At 41.7% G+C, this 21,913-nt stretch overlaps 1 protein-coding gene across 1 annotated transcript; it reads right to left on the bottom strand.

Moving 5' to 3' along the window:
- Window positions 1-9,872: 9,872 nt before the first annotated feature.
- On the bottom strand, window positions 9,873-19,284 carry LOC142104077 (speedy protein 1-B-like). The gene is made up of 7 exons (XM_075188537.1): window positions 19,077-19,284; window positions 18,018-18,145; window positions 16,949-17,007; window positions 16,449-16,534; window positions 13,544-13,715; window positions 13,188-13,461; window positions 9,873-11,200 (listed from the first exon to the last, which is right to left on the bottom strand). The coding sequence occupies exons 1-7, from the start codon at window positions 19,085-19,087 to the stop codon at window positions 11,160-11,162; spliced, it is 771 nt and encodes a 256-aa protein (XP_075044638.1). The 5' UTR covers window positions 19,088-19,284; the 3' UTR covers window positions 9,873-11,159.
- Window positions 19,285-21,913: the final 2,629 nt, after the last annotated feature.

The following is a 21,913-nucleotide window of genomic DNA, read 5'->3' as shown; positions in this document are numbered from 1 at the left end:
GGTGGAAAGAACAGAGCATTGCGGTGTGTCTGTATTTCACATTTGGCCGGAAGGAACAGAGCATTGCGGTGTGTCTGTGTTCCGGGTAGAAGGTATATTGTTCAACATGGGTGCTAAGCATACGCTAGAGATGGTCAGTGTACTGCCTAAGGAAGGCCCTATAGGTTCAGCGAGGTTTCTCATGTGTAAGAAATATGGTGCATATGCAACTGTGTATTGTGACACGTGGGTCGGGATGACCAAAGCTTGTGATAGGCCTTTCCCAACAATAGGGAGTTTTAATGCAGAGGTACTGAATACTGTAAAAGATAAAATATGGTTGATCAAGTCAACGAAAAAGAGAAATAGACTTAATGATTGTTTAAAATTGTGGCAAATGGAAGGTAACACGTGGCAGAGCAGCGAATGCAAACCGGAAGTAGGCGTGGCGAAAAGCGCACGCGAGGCGGATGTAACCATTGAGAAGCGTGGCGAACTGAGCGCAAGCGCGCCCCCGCCACCTTATGTGGCGGGAGGGGTAAGTACAGCCGTTGTTAAAACTGAAAATAGAAAAATTACTAAGTTGTACCCTGTTTTAAATCAGTTTCAATCAAGTGTATCTGAAAATGAAGATGAACCCACTGTGATTTCGGCCATTGCCCATGCTGTTAATGTACTAGAGGCTCAGCGCAAGTATGAGAAAATGGCTGAGATAGGTGAGAGTAGCGTGATCACTAGGAGTGAAAGTGTTCTAAATCTAGGGCCTGTAAATCCTGTAGCGTCCCCTGAAGTTAGTGTACCAGAGGGTGTGTTCCCGGTCCGCACAATATCAGTTCCCAATGGGAAACCGGATAAAAATGGTGTAGTTCCTTTAAGAAATGTTACAATGCATTGTCCCTGGACTAGATCAGAATTACGTTCCATTATGACTGAATTCCCAGATCCTAGAAAAGAGTTAGCTAAATGTCAGAAATTTGTTAAAGACTTAGGGAATGCTCACGAACCAACCAGTAAGGATTGGCGGGTAGTGTTGAGGGCGTGTCTTCCTCCCAATACTAACATACAAAAATTTATTGAAGATTGTTTGTTGGAGGAAGATGACACCTTGACTGATGAGATTAACCAACGGAATATAGAACAAATTGTCAAACACTTAGCCATCTGTTTTCCAGTAGTAGTAAATTGGAGTAAGATTTTCACCATTAAACAAAAGGATAGTGAAACTGCCTCAGATTACTTTGCTAGAGCTATAACAGCGATCGCACGATTTACTGGGATATCCAACATAAGTGAGGACCCACATCACAGAGAGGTAGCTGTAGGGGTACTGATGGATGGCCTTAGGGAAAATTTAAAGACGAGAGTACAAACCACATTACCTAATTGGAGAGGCGTCACGGTAGACTTCCTTAGGGAGTCTGCTGTGAAGCATGACAAAAGGGAAGAGAAAAGTGATAAGTTAATGACGGTAAGTATACAGGCTCTAGAAGGAGTGCACACACGACCACCAGCATACAACCCATATAACAGGAAACCTAAAGTGATCAGGTGTTTCAACTGTAACGAGAAAGGACATTACGCTAGAGAGTGTAATAAAGAAAGACTCAATACACATAGGGGTGGGTCACATAGATATCCTCCAAGAAAGGATTCACATAGACTAGAAGACTCACATCTACCCGCGCATATTACGGCAGCAAATGCTGCGCGGGAAATCAATAGTCAGCGCTAGGGGTCAGGTCATACCTGTAGTCTACAGCCAGTGAGGTTAACTGAGAGTCAGAGTGAAGAACCAACAATGATAGTTGACATAGCTGGCAGGAAACAAACTTTTCTTGTAGATACAGGGGCGGCCCGATCTGTGATAACCTCTCCTTTCAATCTACAGGTGACCAGCAAAACTATTCCAGCTATGGGGGTGACGGGAAAAGTGTTACATTATCCTCTAACTAAACCCGCCGAAGTTACTATCGGGCCTCTGCATACTAAGCATTCGTTTCTCTTGGCTGCAGCGGCTCCTACTAACTTGCTAGGGAGAGACTTGTTATGTAAAATGGGATGTGTCATATACTGTCCTTCAGATGGTGTGTTCCTAGATATACCCGAGAAGGTTGCACATGAGGTACAGGACATATTGGACACCCCTCAAAGGTTAATGTTACACTCTCCTGTTATAGAACAAAGTCCATCTCAAGTAAAGGGGATGTTGCTGGAAATACCAGGTTCCCTATGGACCAGAGATGGACAGGACACTGGACTGATGGCAAATGTAGCCCCTGTCATGGTCAATCTAAAAAGTGGTAGGATAGCTCCAAAAATCCCACAGTATCCATTAAAACCGGAGGTGGAACTAGGGGTATATCCTGTTATTGAGAGGCTGTTACAACAAGGGATTTTAATTCGTACAGCCAGTACAGCAAATAGTCCCATTTTCCCTGTGAAGAAGAATGGGGGGAGGGGCTATAGATTAGTCCAGGACTTAAGGGGAATTAACAAAGTTGTTGAGAGCCAATTCCCCGTAGTGCCGAATCCAGCTGTCATCCTCATGCAGATTCCACCGTCTGCCAGTCATTTTACTGTCATTGATCTATGTTCTGCTTTCTTTTCAGTCCCTCTTCACCCTGACTGCCAATACCTTTTTGCATTCTCCTACAGGGGAGTGCAATACACATGGACCAGACTACCCCAGGGGTTCATTGACAGCCCCAGTATTTTCTCCCAAGCCTTACATGACTGTTTGCAATCCTTTCAACCCCACAATGGGTCTGTTCTAATTCAATATGTGGACGATTTGTTGTTGTGCTCTGATTCTTTTATGTCTTGTTTACATGATACTAAATTGTTGTTGCTTCATCTTTCACAAACAGGGCACAAGGTGGCAAAGGATAAATTACAGCCATGTCAGACTAAGGTCAAATACTTAGGACACTGCCTCACTAAGGGGCTAAGACACCTGACAACCGACAGAATTGAGGCCATACAACACATGACCCTGCCGCAGAGCCAGAAGCAGATTCGTACTTTCTTGGGGATGTGTGGATACTGTAGGTCCTGGATCCCAGGTTTTTCTATTCTGGCATTACCATTGCAGGAGCTAGTCTCTTCCTCAAAACCAGAACGTGTCGTACACACAGAAGAGTCAGAGCAAGCGTTCTTTAATCTTAAAGATAGTCTGACAAGAGCACCTGCATTGGGAATACCTGATTATGAAAAGCCTTTTGAGCTATATTGTACAGAAGCTGATGGCTGTGCAGCAGGTGTCCTCGCACAGAAACATGGTCACGCTAGCAGACCGGTAGCATACTACAGTGCACAATTAGACAATGTGGCAAGATCACTCCCAACATGTCTCAGAAGTGTAGCAGCAACGGCCCTTCTAGTAAGTAAGAGCGAGGATGTAGTATTAGGACATAATTCAACCATCTATACACCCCATGCTGTATCAGCTCTGTTAAATTCAGCCCAAACCAGACATGTTTCTTCAGCTAGATTCACAAAGTGGGAACTAGCCCTGATGGCACCCTCAAACATCACCATCAAACGATGTAGCACCCTAAATCCAGCTACATACCTTCCGAATGTGTCTCAAGAGACACAAAGGGTGGGAGGTGAGGAGACCCTGGTTGATGATGAGTTAGGCAAGAATACTGACACGCATGACTGTATGGAACACCTGAATCAGACCTTTACTGCAGGGCCCGACATACGTGACACCCCCTTAGAAAATGTAGATTTTACGTTTTATACAGACGGAAGTTGCCATAGACAGACAGAGACAGGAGAGCTATGTACTGGTTACGCTGTTGTAGACGATCAGGATGTGGTAGAAGCTGAACCCCTTGGTCCACCTCACTCAGCTCAGGTGGCGGAACTAGTAGCACTAAAGAGAGCGTGTGAACTGGCAGAGGGTAAATCAGCCAATATATATACTGACTCTAGGTACGCCTTCGGGGTAGTGCACGATTTTGGGGCCCTTTGGCGTCTTAGAAACTTTACGACAGCAGCAGGTACACCAGTGGCACACTCACAACACATAAAAGGACTTCTGACAGCAATACAGTTACCCAGAACCGTAGCCGTCATAAAGTGCAAAGCCCATACATTTAAAGAAGACCCAGTGTCATTGGGCAACAACAGGGCAGACGAAGCTGCTAAATGGGCAGCAGGGCAGACGAAGCTGCTAAATGGGCAGCAGGGCAACCTATGATTGTATCGATCGAGACTATGATGGTTTTTCAGACATTAGACACGCAGAAATAAATTGAAATGCAAGATTTGTGTTCCCTGCAGGAGAAGGCGGTCTGGAAGGCGAAGGGATGTGGTCAAGAGTCCTCAGGACTCTGGAGGGATGGACAAGGTAAGCCTGTAGCTCCCCGAACATACTATCCAAGCCTGGCTGAAGCAGCACACGGCCTGACTCACCTGGGTAAAGAAGGTATGTGCAAACTGGTGAGAGCATACTGGTGTGCTCCCGGATTTTCCTCTCAAGCTGGTAAGAAAGCAATGTCATGTCTTACTTGTTTGAGGAAAAATGTTGGGAAAACTATTCCAACTGAGCCATCCCACATCCCTCCTACAGACGGACCTTTTCAGGTAATACAAATTGACTATATCCAATTACCACCGTGCAGGAATCTAAAGTATGTGTTAGTGTGTATTGATGTGTTTTCCGGTTGGGTAGAAGCATATCCGGCAGCCACTAATACTGCTGTGTTCACTGCAAAGAAAATCGTACAAGACTTTGTGTGTAGGTTCGGTATCCCTAGAATCATTGAAAGTGATAGGGGTACCCATTTTACTGGTGATGTCTTCCAAAATATGTGTAAACTCATGGGAATCAGTAGCAGACTTCACACCCCTTACCGACCACAAGCCAGTGGTAAGGTGGAGAGAGTAAACGGTACTATCAAGAACAAACTAGGTAAGATAATGGCTGAAACTGGGTTGGCATGGCCTGAGGCTTTGCCGTTGGTCCTCCACAGCATTCGAACCACTCCTAGACCTCCTCTTAATCTGTCCCCCTTTGAGATACTGTTCAGACGACAACCTCATTTGATCGTGAGTCCACAAGACGACTTAACGTGTAATAATGAAGTGACTGTACAATATATTATAAGAATGAGTAGACAGCTGAAACAACAACAACAAAAACTAAAAATGCTGTCACCTGGTATGCCAGAAACGAACTGTCATGATGTTGAACCTGGAGACTATGTTATGATCCGCAATTTCTTACGTTCAGGTTGTTTAACAGACCGTTGGGAAGGCCCGTACCAAGTGCTGCTGACCAGTACTACATCACTGAAGGTTGCAGAGAGAGACACTTGGGTCCATTCCACCCACTGCAGGAGAGTCCATAATCCGGAGAAAGTGCAAGACAAGACTCAGACCGACGACATAGAACTGTCACTTGTGAACCTGTTCCGGGAGACCTAAAGCCTGCAGTTGAGACACCTGAACCAGAGACGTTGCCTCAGAACTATCTTTCCAACGATGGAGTGGCGGTTTTTGTTTTTCTTTTGTTCCAGGATTTTCCTTGTTTTTACTTTTTCTAGGACATTCTATTTTTGTGAAGGAGGATGGAGGACAGAGGAGAGTTCTGGGAGTGATACGGATGAAATAGAGGTCGAAGAAAAGTTAATAGGATATCCTGAGCAGCCCATTATCAAACTTGGTCCAGGGTTTATGAAAAGGTCTGCTAGCTCAGGAACTCGGAGGCAGTGTGAGGGGCTATTGTCTGATGAGTATTGTATCTGCAAGTTCTGCAACTCCCTAGTTGACGAGAGATGCATCCAACGATGCCAGTCCCCCAGTACTCTGAATATAGGCGGGCATCCTTTGGAGGATTATCACTCCCTGGTGGGTAAGGTGCTAAACCAAACTGAGTGTTGGGTGTGCTCTCACGTGCCTCAAGGGCAGCATAACATAGGACTAGTGCCATTCCCGCTAAACATATCCGAAGTACTCGAATTAAGGGGTGGGAGGCCCATAGAAGGGAGGTACAATAACACTAGGTCCCCTAGTCTGACGCTTCGACAATACTCCATAGGCAGATCTTTGCTGTGCCTAAACATATCTCATGCAAAGCGCCTGGAGAATTGGGAGGCTGACCTATCAGATCAGACAATGGCTCGCCACACTCATTTTAGAGAGAGACTCACAAGGTCACTACTAGGCAGGAATGCTGATGGAAGTCACAAGTTAGGGCGTATAACCAAACATAAGAAGGTATCTATTGGAAAAGTCTCTACAGATAAATGTGAAAATATCATTAATGCCGACACGTGTCTAGAGCAGATGGAGACACTAGGCATGGGTAGTTTTATCAAAACTCTGTGTGATATAATTCATGGGCATACTGTTCCTTATGTTCTCCCTGATGATGTGTATTTTATTTGTGGAAGGAAAGCTTATTCCTGGGTGACTCCGAGTTCCAAGGGCTTGTGTTTCTTAGCTAAACTGGTTCCTGAAATCATGACTATTACTTATGAAGAAATGGTAGATATTCACAAGACTACATCACCACCATACATACACACACAGTATGAACACCGTGGCAAGAGAAATATGATTCCTGGTGAGGAACCCATAGCTACAAAATTGATTAGTGAAACTGCTGGTTTCCAAGTTATGGTTGCTCTAGATCTCACCAGGACCGCTCGGGGAACATTAAACTTTAAATATATCCAAGACCTAGCTAAATTAATAGATAATATCACCGAGATGTATGATGACACCTTCAGGTATACTGGAAGGGAGCTACAAGCGTACAAGAAGGAGTTGGTGCAACATAGACTGGTACTAAATTATCTCACCTCTATCACTGGTGGGTACTGTGTGACACTGGCCACCCAGTTCGGTGTCAAATGTTGCACGTACATTACTAATAATACTGATGACCCTAAAGAGGTTATAGACCGGAAGATGGATGAAATTTTGCAGCTGAAATGGGAATTTCGAAAGAGCCATAATTCTTCGTTATATGAGGTCGGGGAAAAGGTGGCGGGTTGGTTCTCATGGTTGAACCCAGCAAAATGGTTCTCCGGTCTGGGGGAGTGGGTACAGGAAATGATTGCGAGTGTAGGTAAGCTCCTTCTCCTTATACTGGGTATCATCTTAGCAATTGGTTTAGTTGTCAAATGTGTTCCTACTGTGTTGAAGTGTGGAAAACGGTCTCATAAGAGTAACACTGAGAAAGAGACTGAAAGGGTGGTACCAGATACCGAGATCATGGTCTGTGGAGAAGTATTGTACAATCCTTTACTTGAAACGGTGATTGGGTGATAGTTTATTACACTATCAAAGGGTGGAACTGTCGAAGTCAGTAAATTGGATAAAGTCATTTCAATTAAAGTCTAGCAAACTTGGTTGTCATTGTCTGAAAAGATGCGTACGGTACGCTATGACGTACAAGGGCACGCTACAGCGTGAAAGGGCGTACGCATCCACTACACGTGGCAGCAACAGTAATCGGTCTTTTACCATACATTCGCACAAACACGCATACTTATAAAATAGTACACATTAATGGTAATTGCAACACATAGTCAGTTATGTCGAAATATAGTAGTATTTATATGTTATATCAGAGTTACATGCATATTAGTGAAATACACGGAATGGGTTAAAGGAATAACATCATGAGTGGTATCATAATGAACCTTATTACATATCCTACTGTTTGGTTCACTCTGCGAGGGAATCGCAGAGTGCATACGCAAGTTATGAATGATAGGGAATTATGAACTACTTAAGACTAAGGAATCCGGGCGGGAAGAGCAGAGCATACCCCCTGCAGAGATGACCCCCTCCTTTGGATTCCTTAGGATGAACCAGCCAATGATTGACGACCCCTTGGACATTCCTGAGACCCGGACCAATAGATGCAAGCTATACCATCTTCATTGTATTACTGTATTTGATTGTGTATATAAGCAGCAGCTTGTGATCCAGAGTGCAGACATCTTGTCCCCAGACTTCAGGATTGAATGACTGCACTGGATCCAGAGTGCCTGCGATAAGTAACGGCTGTATTTACTATTACTTCGCTTGAGCATATTTTTCCACTTATTGCGAATAAACCTTTGTGCTTTGGAAACACAAATCGAGGTTCGACAATCGTTATTGGTTAGCGACGATACGCACATTAACACCCCCTTGATTTGAAAGGAAGGAAATCATATATTATTAATTATTGGAATTCAAAATTTTATTGAATCTATTCAAAATGTCTTTAAAAGCTTCAACTTCAAAACTTCAGGTTTCGGAGAAATTATGTTGCTTCATTTTTGATACGGGAGCATCAATATTGGGGCATTTTGAGGTCACAGCAATTGTATTTGCATACAGTCTTCAGCGTCCATTCGATTTCTCTGCTTTGTTTTTATGTTCGTTAGAGTGGGAAATCCTTGTTCGCAAAGGTAGGTTGTTGCAAAAGGCAGCAACTTTTTGACTGCCTCCTCATGTGCAATTTTGAATGCCTTTGCAGTTGTTGACATCCAAAACTATGACAGATCTGCTTTGTTTTCAAATGCAATACGTGCTTCATTATTGTATCGAAGCTCAAGAAGTGCTTCTGCCAACTCTTGAGGCTCTTCTGGTACAACAGCAATTTCACAATTAAAGGGGTCTACAATCAAACCGATAGCATGTGAATCAGCAGCATTACCCCCAGGAATTTCATTTTTACCCCATTTGGGGTAATTTACCCCTGTTCCCTGACCACTGATATAGGGAGAAGCAACAGAGAGGCTGCAGCCTGCAAGAGTCATGTAGGTAAATATTTTTTATTTTAAAAGAGATAGAGGTACTTAATGGAGGGATAAAGACAGCTAGAAGTTACACAGAGAGAGAACTGGATTAAGGGCTGAGCACACAAAGGGAGATTTATTGTTCATATGCAAACCCAGGACAGACTAAGACACCACTTCCATCTGTTAGTGAGGTTATTTCTGGGTTCCTGTATGTACACCATTGAAAAATCATCCACACCACTACCTGATACATGTGTCATTATTAATCAGAAGTGTAGTTATCCAGAGAGTCAGGTGTGAGAGTAGTTTATAAGTGATTCATTCTGTATACTGAATAAACACAATTAGAGTAATGTACATTACTGTGATCAGCCACCTATACCAGTTAGGAACTGCATGATAATATCTGAATTTAGTAGTAATTATGTTATTAGAGTTATTTGCCTGTTACTGTGATTTACATTGTATGCTCCTACTCCAATCTTCAACTCAACTGTGTGTATTACATTGTTGTCTAAGTTTGCGTCCATTTATCTGCTATTTTACCCAAGCCACTGCACCTCTGCTTATTAACAACCATGCTGTGGTAGTTTGCTCCTATTTACAGGGTGTGTGGGTCGACGCCTGTATATATACACACAAATTGCCCATACCCCCCAACCCTACCTCTTTTGTCAATCAGGCCAGGGGGTGTGACCACTCCTGATATCCAAGCTTATATCCATAATCCAAGCAAAATAAATCTCTTTGCATTTTATATTCCACTTCATTTTACATCCATATAAACCCACTATCACTAATAGGAGATATATATATTGATATTGTGTGATCTATACCTGCTAACAAGGCTCCTTGTCATAGTGTGATAAAAGCTGACTCTACTTTTCCCACTTATTAGGATTTAGCAGTAACCTAGGCTAATGCTTAGGATGTCTTGAAGGGTAGATATCATTTGAGATGGAGGTATAGTTTTTAATAAATACAATATTGAACAAAATTCAAAAATTGTACTTTAAGGGAAAAGGCGCATAAGGGAACAATAAAGAAAGCAAGGAAATGATGTTGGTGGATATAAATACATATCCGGTTGCCTAAAACTATGTTAAATTTTAGATTAAATAATATTCCTCTCCACACTACTTGATGCACAATCACAAATCTATAATTGAGATGTAGTTCAAGTAATTCAATTTCACAGGTATATATGGCAAATCCAATATAACAATAAGTTTATATCTGTGATTCAGTCCCACAGTCCAAAATAAATCCCACTTCCAATAGCGATTCAGTGCACACAAAGTTCAAATATGCTGCTCGTAGTAATTAATGTAGATTTGCATCAGTAATTGATGATAATGCAGTTCAGCGTAGTTCGGCCACATTTACATCTGCCTCCAAATACATAAGCTGGGACAGTGGTTGGGAGGGTGCAGTCGGTTAGCGCTTCGGGAAGGGGGGGTGTTGGGGAGGTTGTTGTGCTGGAGGGGCCCATGCCCGTTTCGTTTGTACTGGGCCCCACGATTTCTGATGGCAGCCCTGCCCATATGGAGAACATAGGAGTAGAAGAAACTCTGCAGCGAGCAAACCACAGAGAGGTGAACACACTTGAGCAGGAGATAGTTGTTGGTGAGTGGTACTGAACAGCAAATGAGAAATCACTGGAAAAGCGAGGAAGTAATGTCTGTGGGTGAGTAACACTGAACAGTAACTGAGGAATCACTGGAACAGCAAACTGAACATGAGGAAGTGTTATCTGAGGATGAGTAGCACTGATAAGCATCTGAGGAATCACTGGAACAGTGAACTGAACACGAGGAAGTGATGTCTGTGGGTGAGTAACACTGAACAGCGACTGAGGAAAAACTGGAACACAAACTAAACAGGAGGAAGTGATGTCTCTGAATGACTAGCACTGATCAGCATCTGAGGAATCACTGGAACAGCAGACTAACTTGGTACTACTCTTCCCAGAGGCGCTGAGTCTAACGGGACAGGTTGTCTTCACCAGGAACCCCCGCAAGGAGGTATGGGCTTTGCAGCCACTGCCCCGCAGGTCACGGCCCTCAAGGAGAGTGTTAGATGAGACCCGTATGGAGAACATAGGAGTAGAAGAAACTCTGCAGCGAGGAAACCGCAGAGAGGTGAACACACTTGAGCAGGAGATAGCTGTAGTTGAGTATTACTGAACAGCAACTGAGAAATCACTGGAACAGTCAACTGAACACGAGGAAGTGATGTCTGGGGATGAGTATCACTGAACAGCAACTGAGGAATCCATTGAACAGCAAGTTGAACATGAGGAGATAATGGTTGTGGATGAGAGGCACTGAACACAAACCAGGAAATCACTGAAACAGGAAGTTGAAGCAGCAGGAACAAATAGAACACTTGAGGTGGTATAGTGTAATAATTGTCTGGTTATAATTGTCACTCAAAGCTTCTTCCATGCTTCAGAGTTTGTTGTTGAACTACAATAGAAGAAAAATGTTATTTATATAATAGTAATTATAAACCTGATTATATTTAGGATCAAAAGCAGCAGTATCTTAATTGCCTTTATTTCTTATAAGTTAGATTTTAACCATAAAGCACATTATCAAATTGGGAGGGGGAAGAGGTGGATACAATGTACATGTACACGGGGATTGTTTCACTAGTGCACTGCTGTTTAACTGATTGGCGCCTTTCAGTGGCTCACCACCACAGCACTATCCTAACAATGTATAATGTCCAGCGTGTAGCAGGTAATTAGTGGCTGCTTTTGCCTCAAGAGGGTCATAATTAAAGCTAACAGTTTGCCAATGCATTAAATAAATTCAATAGGGGCAACAGTTTAGCTAAAAGTAGAATGCTATGATGCCCCTTGTGATGCTTTGTGCATTTCTAAGTTTGTAGTAATTTATAGAGTTGTCTTTCATTGAAATTGATTACGTCATGTACCTATCCTTTAGAGATGTGCTATTCATTTTAGCATTGTTCAGAGTTCAGAGATACAGATTTTACCGTCATACTTGGTGCCACATTTAGGAACAAATCTAACGGGTGCAAATGTACATACCATGCTGTAATGCAAGAGCAGCAAATGCAAATTTATTTTGTATGCGTGGAAAATACTTCCTGCTTCTGCATTCAGCACACAAACACTGTGCAGCTTTCTTTTTACAAAGCAATTTAGAATTTAGCTAAGATGAGCCCCCACCCCTACTCCAAGTCTGTCCGCACATTTTAAATTTGTCCCCTCCTCAGTGCAACATGGGTTTCACAAAATTGCACCTTTAAGCTAGATTTACTCCTAACTGGATCAACCCCATAATGACAAGTGAGGCTTTTAGGACGAACGCACTTAAAGGGCGACAGGGTTTGTAACAAGCTGAGTAATTACCTGGTGTAGTATGTCATGGGGTGGGTTCCAGCCAATGGTTGCTCACCTGGGAGGGACCTTGGTAGAATATAGCAGGCTGCACTTCCTGCTTGTGTTCACTTGCAGCACGAGATCCCACCCTCCCATCCCTCAATTTTAGTGGGGTCTTTTGAAGTGGGGTAGGAAGGCACTGCGTTCAGCGGCTGATTAATGGGCGCACGGGTAGTTGGTCGTAGGTCACTGCCCCCTTTGAAGCATCAGTAACTCCTTTTGGTCCTTCGGTGAGGAGGGTCCCTGTTCGGCTCGGTGAGGGAGGGCAGTGTGAGTTGTAAGGGGCAGTCACTCTGACGTCAACTCAGCGCTAAGTATGTAGGGATTTGTTCCCCGTGATTTGAGGACTCACGGCGGTTTGCGCCAGTCCACTAAGTGATCTTGTGCTATCAGCTCGTGAGCTGTTACGCAGTGCTCTTTCTCCGCCACCATAGGTTTTAGTTAAAATAGAATCCTTACAATAAAATTCCTGCCATTTTTTAATAACTTATCCAGGTCTACGCGTCTTTATTTGCATGCAATGTGTAAAGTTTAAGGTTGATGTGAAGTTTGTGGGAACATACACAGTGAGCCCTTTATTCAGTTTAAACACAGTATGGGAGGTTTCACTTGTATGCAATTAATTGTGCCACCAGTGACCAGTATTTGGAGGCAGAGGTTATGAGATATTTAGCCACAGTATTGCATCTTGTAATCACAGTGCACTATAGAAAGTTCTGTGAAGCATAAATAAAGACATAGCACAGGAGTGTGGAAGAACTAAAGATAACTGGAAGGTGTTACACTAATGTATGCTTTGCTTTATATAAACAGTACTCATCACCATATATTAAAGCACAAGAAATAATAATGAAATAACATGAAATAATAATGTGAACAAAATAAGGAACCAGGAGAGATGAGCATCCCTTCACCTAAAAAGAAATGACTTCCAAACATCAGGTTCCAGTAGTGCTGTCACAGCTGATTAATATAAACAAGCTAAAAACCCAGCTGTGAGAAATATAAGTAAAACAAGCTCAAGTTATACACCTACAACTCACTGTAAATGTCATAAGTGGGCACAGGAAGCAGATCTGGGGGTATGACGAGAAGGTCCTCGGACCACTGTCTATTAGAAATGTTAAACAACTCACCCTGTGGCATGGAGCCAGTGGAGGCTGCACTCTCAGGATCACCAATGCACCGGGAACAGGTGGCCGGGTTGAACCCCGGCCCTAGTGGGTAGAAATTATGTTCCCTCTTCTTGTTGGCACCACTATGATGTACTGAGCGGTTTCTAAGCCATACAGAATGGGTTGGGTTTAACGCCATGATCTGTAATAAAACAAAAATCAATATCTCACCCACATGACTGCAGTATACACATTCATTGTGTTGCTTCATTACAGGAACTTACCTCATTGCAATGACGTCTGCTGACGACTGCTCTGTACTTCATTTGAGCAAATAGTTTTGTTCTTAGATTCACAAAGAGACGGAAGTGTTGTATCCATGTCTTTCCCAGTGCCCATGGGAATATTTCATAATGGTAATTGTCCTCTTCTTCTTCCATGTCATTTGCAAGGTACCTATGGAAAACACAAGAGTAGTTCAATGCTGGCATTTCTTGGCAGTTTTTTGCACTCACATTGGTTATGAACTATACCAGGGTGTCTCCTTACATACACAACCAGGTCAGTTCAGTATTTCCTTAACCACTTCATGTCCTGAGCTCTTAGCCCTTCATGACTAAGTCAGTTTCCAAGTTTTGGGAAGAATCAGTTTCTTAGTGATAACCTATTTTATCAAGGCAAATGTTATATTTTCCCTGAGATAAGGCTTTCTATGGTATATTGGATTTTTTTAAAAAAAATAATTTAAGTCTGGTATACATGTCAAAGTTAGCAAAAAAAAAATCAGCTTCTTGTACCATTCAGTTACACCAAGCCCATTCAATTACAAAATATAATCAGGGAGACATCCCAAGTAGAGTGATACAAAATGTGTACTTTAACACTGAAGTAGTGATAGGGCTATGAGGGTTTTTTTCAGTGTTGAAAAAAACTTTTTTCAGTGTTCAGCATAAACTAAGAGGTATGTTAATAGCTCTGGCAGTGCTCACTGAAGAACAAATAGATTTCTGCAGTGGTGAAGAGCTCTGGTGCATCCACCTCGGTGAGTCAATGACTGACCAATAGCGAGTGTTTAATCATGCAGATATATATACTTATTTGACTGGGTTAGTATTTATCCCATGTATATGAAGATTTCCCTCTAAACATGACCAATTAGAAGTATTTGCGGATAGTGCTCTAGTCTAGAAACATTGAAATGAACCAGCCTCTTTAAGCTATATGGCAGTTTAAGTTACTGTTTGTTAGTTTCAGCATCAAAACACATATCATGTTCGGAAAGAATTCGTAATTTTGGTTGAGTAAAGCAGAACTCATGAATAGTAAATTGGGTATGGCAGAATGACTCCATGTGTATTATAAATAGACCAGGCTAATGTGTATAAGAATGACAGCTTTACCTGACTATACCGTAAAACAGTGTGCCAGTAGGACTTACACATGTTAACACAAAGATATCCCCCCTTAACTATATGCAAGCAGAAACTGCAATATTAGGGGCTTATTTAAATTTTAGAGTTATTAATTCATGTAACAAACAGTAATGGACATATGAGGAATCCTATCTCAGACAGCTATACTATCACAATGAAGGGGGTGGTCCATGGCCTTCGACACCGTGGACCACCCCCTCCTGCTGCAAACTCTACTCTCTCTTGGCCTCTCTGGCTCTGTCCATGCCTGGTTCACCTCATACCTTGCTAACCGCTCCTTCTCTGTATCCACGTCTGGTTATTCCTCCACCCCCTCCCCTCTCCCTGTTGGAGTCCCTCAGGGCTCTGTTCTTGGCCCTTTACTCTTTTCGCTCTATACCTCATCCCTTGGAGCTCTCATCTCTTCGTTCGGTCTTCAGTACCACCTATATGCTGATGATATTCAACTCTACATCTCTTCTCCTGATCTTTCCCCCTCCACTCTCTCTTGTAACTGACTGCCTCTCAGCCATCTCATCCTGGATGTCTTCGCGCTTTCTTAAAATTAACATTTCCAAAACTGAACTCATTGTCTTTCCCCCACCCAGACTCCCTTCCCATTATGACCTTTCTATAATCGTTAACAACTCCACTATCTCCTCTGTCACCCAACTCCGCTGTCTAGGAGTCACTCTTGACTCCTCTCTCTCTTTTGCCCCCACATTCAATCCCTTACCCAAGCCTGTCGCTTCCAACTCCGTAACATTGCCCGCATCCGTCCCTTCCTCTCTCAAGATGCCACCAAAACTGTCATCCATGCTCTCATCATTTCCCGCCTCGACTACTGTAACCTCCTCCTTACTGGCCTCCCCTGCTCCCACCTCGCCCCCCTCCGCTCTATACTTAATGCGGCTGCAAGACTCATCTTCCTCTCACGCCGCTCCTCCTCTGCCTCCCCTCTCTGTCTTGTCTTACACTGGCTCCCCTTCCCCTACAGAATCCTTTTCAAACTCCTCACCACCACTTACAAGGCTCTCTCCCAGTCTACTGCCCCTTATATCTCTAACCTCCTCTCCATTCACACTCCCGCCCGCTGCCTGCGCTCGGCCAACGATCGCCGCCTCTCCTCCACTCTGATCACCTCTTCCCACTATAGAATACAAGACTTCTCCCGAGCTGCCCCCCTTCACTGGAACGACCTCCCTCGCTCCATCCGTCTCTCACCCAATCTGTGCTCCTTCAAGCGGGCACTTAAAACTCACTTGTTCCTTAAGGCCTACCAACCATCCAATTAACCTCCCACCTCTTCTGTTTCTCCCCTGGCTCCTTTTCTCTCCCCTTTGCTTCACTCCTCTTGTGCCTGATTTTGTATACCCTCCCTTAGGATGTAAGCTCGTATGAGCAGGGCCCCTCTCCCCTCCTGTCTCCACACCTGTTCTTCTGCTCCGTCTTTACAGTATTTGCCTGTCTGGAGTTTCTGAAGTTCTGGTACTTTGTGTTTATTGTTCTGTATTGTTTTACCCTGTATAGTCTACTGTTTGTGCCGTGTACGGCGCTGCGGAAACCTTGTGGCGCATAACAAATAAACAATAATAATAATAATAATAATAAATACTTTGGTGGCACATAGGAAGCACAGATGGACAATACTGCACCATAGCCTGTTCAAATCTAAAGTAATAAATGCCCAGAGTATTCTTGTTCTGGTCAGTTTTAAATGTACTGGTTGAATAATATTATTTTACTATGAATACAAAAGTAAAAAAGCAATACTTACAGGGCAATAAAAAAATTCAATGGTGTATATTCGCTGATATATAAGCCTGCCCTCTTAAAGTATGCAAATACCATAGCGATGAGGTACTGTAGAAGACAAAAAGCAAAACAAATGGTTGTGAATCCTTGCTCCAATAGCACGAGATATACAGTTATACAACTATACAGCTCAATTAAAGTTTATTGGCAGTAAATATACAGACCATCAAAGGATACAAAAATAATTACAAACATTGGATCAAACACAAGTGCAGGATATTATAGACAGTATTGTGGTATGTACACAGTGGCTTCCATTCCCCTCAATGTGAGTATAGCTGTGCTGACCATGTGGTAAACAGCATCTTGGACAGATATAACCATTGATATACATTGATCAGTATAGTAAGCGCAGTATCAGTAAAGAACAGTATGAATACCAGAACACTGCTAGAGCTACAAAACTTGCAGTTTACTGAATATCTAGTGGTGGGCGGTCAGAATTGCATTATCCATACCCACCTTGTCCGAGATCTTCATGCAGGCATCCGCACATAGGAAGTCCTGGATCACTTTATTTTCTGCAAATGAAGTTGTAAAAATTTTATATCAGTGACCACTTAAGACATCAAGGGAAGAAAAACATTCACCTACCACATTACATCTTGTTTTTTTGTTTTTTATATGAACACTTTTTACAGCTGTGGAAGGACTAGAATATTAAAGGACAATGACCCTATCCACAAAATTTTATAAAAATAAACACTTAAACGCAGGCAGGGATAACGGACATAAGAATTCACTTCCCTGCACTCTATGTATGTGTAACGTTCCTTAATGCTTCTAACAGGGAGAGGGGACATCCCCAGCAAAGGGCCGCTGAAGCAGAAGGGACGTTCTCCTGCTCAGGCTGTTAGATCTTTGATGCCTGAACCGATCCATTTAAAAACAGCGTCTGTCAATGCCTAAGGTGATATTGTGTAATAAACTGATAGTTGTACACATTTTTACTTCACTCTTTATAAATTAAATTATTTGTTTTTGCAAATTAATGCACAAATATATCCACTATCGATGCTTACATTTCTCTGCCAGATTTTCCATGTTTCATAGCATCAGTTTGGATGCATTTTGCAAAAACAACCTTATTTTTTGACAAGTGTCTGCTGTGATTGATTTACAGTAAGAGAATGTTGTTTACAACAATAAAGGATAAGTCGTCTGAAACCCTTCAAGACAGAAACCATTTTTGGGGTTTTGTACTCAGAAAGCTTAGCTGGGAATAACCTTTTAGTCTATCCAGTAGATACCAAAGGTATTTGCTTTACTCACAGCCTTACAGTGGCAGAAACAGACTGCACAAGCAATGCTCTCCTGTGAATACTATTTGGAAAAATCACAGAGCTAGAAAACGGGCAAAACATTTACTGGCCCCATATCACTGGACCCTCCGACTGTCACTGACATCTGGAGTTGTACAGGAATAAGACGCCAAAATCTCTACAATGGTACTTAAAAAAAATAATTGTAACAATTTGGTCTTAATAATTGTTTGTGGTCTTAATAAATGTTAATAAATGTTAAGTCCTACCCAGCAGTTTGTAAAATGCAGTGTTCTCCTCTTGTCCTGGGCTAGGAGAGTGGTCCGCGCTGTAATGTTGGCTTTGGTCTTCCTGTAGTTTTATTTGCTTGGCAGGTTTCAGCTTCTCTTCTGTTGTCCTGTTGTTATAAATTTGTTTATTTTATATATGGAAATAATGAATACTTATTTTCAAATGAAAGATAAATGAAGTGATGTATTATCCATAAATGTATATAATTAATTTTTGATGTGAAAATCTCCTGTCTGTTCACCTAGCACGAGGGACACATACTACTTTTGGGAACTACTGCTGTAAAATGAGGATGCAACTGCTTTGCATGATGCAGGTCTTGTTGAATTTGCACATTGTGAAAAGAGTATTAAAATTTCTTCAAAATCCTGTTACTAACCCTTTAGATCCTCCTCCTTCTTTAATTTTGACTTTTCAATTTTTCTTCCAAAATACTTCTTGTTCTAGCCTTTTTTATGTTTTAAATGAATTATGAGAGTGAGAGGGCACCAGACTGTCTGTATTTCATGTGTCATTTTTGTGTGTTTGAATATTTATTTTATTTTACATGGGTATTGGGCACATATAATGCGCATACTAGCGTCAAATGCACCAGGATGCTTATAAAGTCATCCCAGTGACAGTATAACAGCAACTCCCCATTACTGGCACCTCCTGAGCGCCCATAAATATCCTATAGTTTTGCAGGTAGAAAAAAACTCTGCAGCCACCCACAAGTCAGGTCATCCCCCATAAATGTGTATCTTTCTTCTTTCCACTCTTATTTAAATATTTTAGCCCACTAAATAAAAACTCATTTATGCATGTGGATGTCTAAAAATCTAAAACTACCTATAACAAACTTAACTACACATCTATACACTCAGTAATTCACCGTAAAAAAATTCCCCAAGCTAGTGATATTGTGTATTGTATAATATTTGACACAAATATACCCACAGCTCCCATCACAATGCATTTAGCCCCTTACAGGCGTGACCCCTTTCACTATTCCTCCCATAACCTACTACATGTAGTGACTGGCTCATTCCACTTACCTCTTGTCCATTTTCCACGACTCAGTCACACCCAGCAAAGGACGAAGTGAAAGGAAAATTAAAAAAGAAGGTGTAGGTTAAAACAGAAGGGAAATTATGGAAAAATCAGCTAGAAACAATGTACTATACAACACTAAAGACTAAACTACTTAGCTTAACTTAATATAGCTTAACTTAACTTAGCTTAACTTAATTTAGCTTAACTTAACTTAACTTAGCTTAACTTAACTTAGTTTAACCTAACTTAACTTAACTTAGCTTAACTTAACTTAACTTAACTTAGCTTAACTAAATATATCTTATAAATAAATATTATACTACAGATAACTTATCAGATCTCAATATAATATGCTATATAATAAAATATAAATATATATATATATGTATGTATCAATAAAGTATTCAAAATTCTGTTTTCAGCTCGAGAGTAATTGGTTCAGTATCGCAGGGCTCAAGAGTCACAGCGATATGAGGACCATCAGGCACCAGGGCTCACGGCCAGTTTGAATGTATACAACTGACATCACCATGACAACCTGCTCTGCTGTGATGAGGACCGAGGTTTTAAAGCTGTTGTCATGGCTTCAACTAGACTTAAAGGGCCACTAGAGCTAAAATGCTGCATTACATAAAGGAACTAATTTATCAAATATAATTTCGGAAGCTGTCACAAGTTTGACATGAGGAAGTGAATACAGTCAAGACTTAGTCATATGCACATTAGTCTTTCTGTTTTTAGGACTATTAAAAGTTACGGCAGTTAATCTACTGTTATCTAGCCAACTATAATCAATAGTTAATCTACTTTAGGTCCCTACTAATTGGCACTTGACCTACAGCGTTCATGGATGGCATTAGCAGTGGAGGAACTAATGCCAATACAAAAGGAATGGCTGCTACGGGCAGGGCCAGTGTAAGGGCAACAAGGACCTGAAGGACCTATAGAGAGAAGCCCAGTTGACTCCCACCGGAGAGGGTGTGGCCATGGAGTACATACCTAGTGCCACCCTCCATCCACCTACATCTCTCTCCCATCTTCCCTAACATGAAGCACATCAATAACTTGTTCACACAGCATTTAAGGAAAATAAAGATTTTGAAATATCTCCCAACTGCCCCTCATGTGAGGACAATACATTATTTACAGATAAATAGTAAAAAAAGCAAAAAATAATATGGAGGTCACTTTTCACCTTAACAGCTTGGGCAATGCCTTCCAAACTTACAGTAATGCACTTACAAAATTAGTGTTACCAGATACCAATGAAACCTTCACACAAAATCCTTTTTGAGTCAAACTATATTATAAAAATAAGTACAAAACAAGGTATTTCAAATATCATAAATAAAAAAGTTTATGATCTCCTACCTAGAAAGGGGTAATCCAGAAAAATTTGAAAATCAAAAATGGCAATTAAATAATAGTAGCTATTTAATTTCACGAGGAAGGGAAGATAATGGGTAATTATTTAAATGTAGTTTAAAAGATCTTAAGCTTAGTGCTCCAAATTAAAATACAATCTCTTGTGCATAACAGTATAAGTCATACTTACCAACTTTGAATAGTTGGTTTCCGGGAGCCTGTTATGGGTGGTGGGCGTGATGGGGGCGGGGCTCCAAAATTATTGGCATTTTGGACCCACCACCCGTGAGGTCATGATGCAAAACGCGGCATTTGACAGAGGGGGGCGGGGCCAAATGCTGCGATTCCCTGGGAATCGCAGCATTTGGGAACTAATTCTGCCCACTTCACTAGGAAGTGGGCAGAATTTGGGAGATTGCCCCACTTACCCAGGAGTCCGAGAGACTCTCGCAAAATGCGGGAGTCTCCCGGACATTCAGGGAGAGTTGGCAAGTGTGGTATAAGTCCTGAGCATTGTCAATGATAGATCCTGTACCTGTACATCTTGATGCTCAAACTCTTCCATTGGCTCACTCTCTTCCTCTACTAGATTTATACAGCATACACCCTTATCCTCACTAATCCCATCATTAATGCAACAGCTGTGTACTTCTTGTGATGGCAAAACTCTCAAAACAGTCAAAAGCTCAATCACTACAACCAAAATTGTTACATTTGGTAGCTTCCAATAATTCTTCCTCACTATATATGACCACATATTATATAAGAGCCACTGATTTTTATCATTAGACTGACACTTGACAGAATTAACATGTGTTAAGAAATCTATATTTATGCAACCTCCTCCAAAAAATAAATACATATATTTGGTGTGTCTGGGACACAGGAAGACTCTGTATCTTGGATAAAGTCACAAAGAAACACTGTCATGTGAACCATATTTTTGGGCAACTCTTTGTCCCCATTTTGTTATCAGAACTTTAAGCAATTGTACTACTCATTAATTAGGGATTGAAAATAGAGATGTGTGATGGCAATATGTAGAGTAGTGCCTCCTAATTTGTTTAATTTTTTTTTTTGGTGATATGACCCACCTATGGATATATATGCCACATTTTTCACTCAATGCTAAAATTATGTAATAAAGAAAACAAAAAATAAGAGTTTAAAAAAGTTGGTAATTTTGTTGTAAGAAAAGGAAGAAAAGGAAGGGATCCCTACACTAATACACACGGGCCATTCACACATGCATCTTATATTCTCACATATCTCTTGTTGGACGCGTTTTCACATAGTCACACACAGCCTCTGTGGGCGTAGTCCCCATCTCACTCAGCAACAGACAGCCTCCAACGACCAGACTGCCCCCAACCAGGGAAGCCACCAGCGGTCCACTTCACCCCCCCACACCGCTCATTACCATGAAACACTGCCTCCTTCTAACGAAATTAACCCTTGTGTTGTCAGCCTTCTT

The sequence above is a fragment of the Mixophyes fleayi genome, chromosome 10 (genome assembly GCF_038048845.1).
Source record: "Mixophyes fleayi isolate aMixFle1 chromosome 10, aMixFle1.hap1, whole genome shotgun sequence".
In the NCBI taxonomy this organism is placed as follows: domain Eukaryota; kingdom Metazoa; phylum Chordata; class Amphibia; order Anura; family Limnodynastidae; genus Mixophyes; species Mixophyes fleayi.
This window is presented reverse-complemented; position numbering and strand designations above follow the sequence as displayed.

What these genes read in the sequence shown, in the direction of transcription:
- LOC142104077 (XM_075188537.1), bottom strand. An exon ending in TTGAATTTTTTTATTGCCCT is followed by an intron (nt 13,716 to 16,448) that starts GTAAGTATTGCT and finishes TGTTTTCCATAG; the next exon opens with GTACCTTGCAAATGACATGG. An exon ending in GCCCACTTATGACATTTACA is followed by an intron (nt 11,201 to 13,187) that starts GTGAGTTGTAGG and finishes CTTCTATTGTAG; the next exon opens with TTCAACAACAAACTCTGAAG.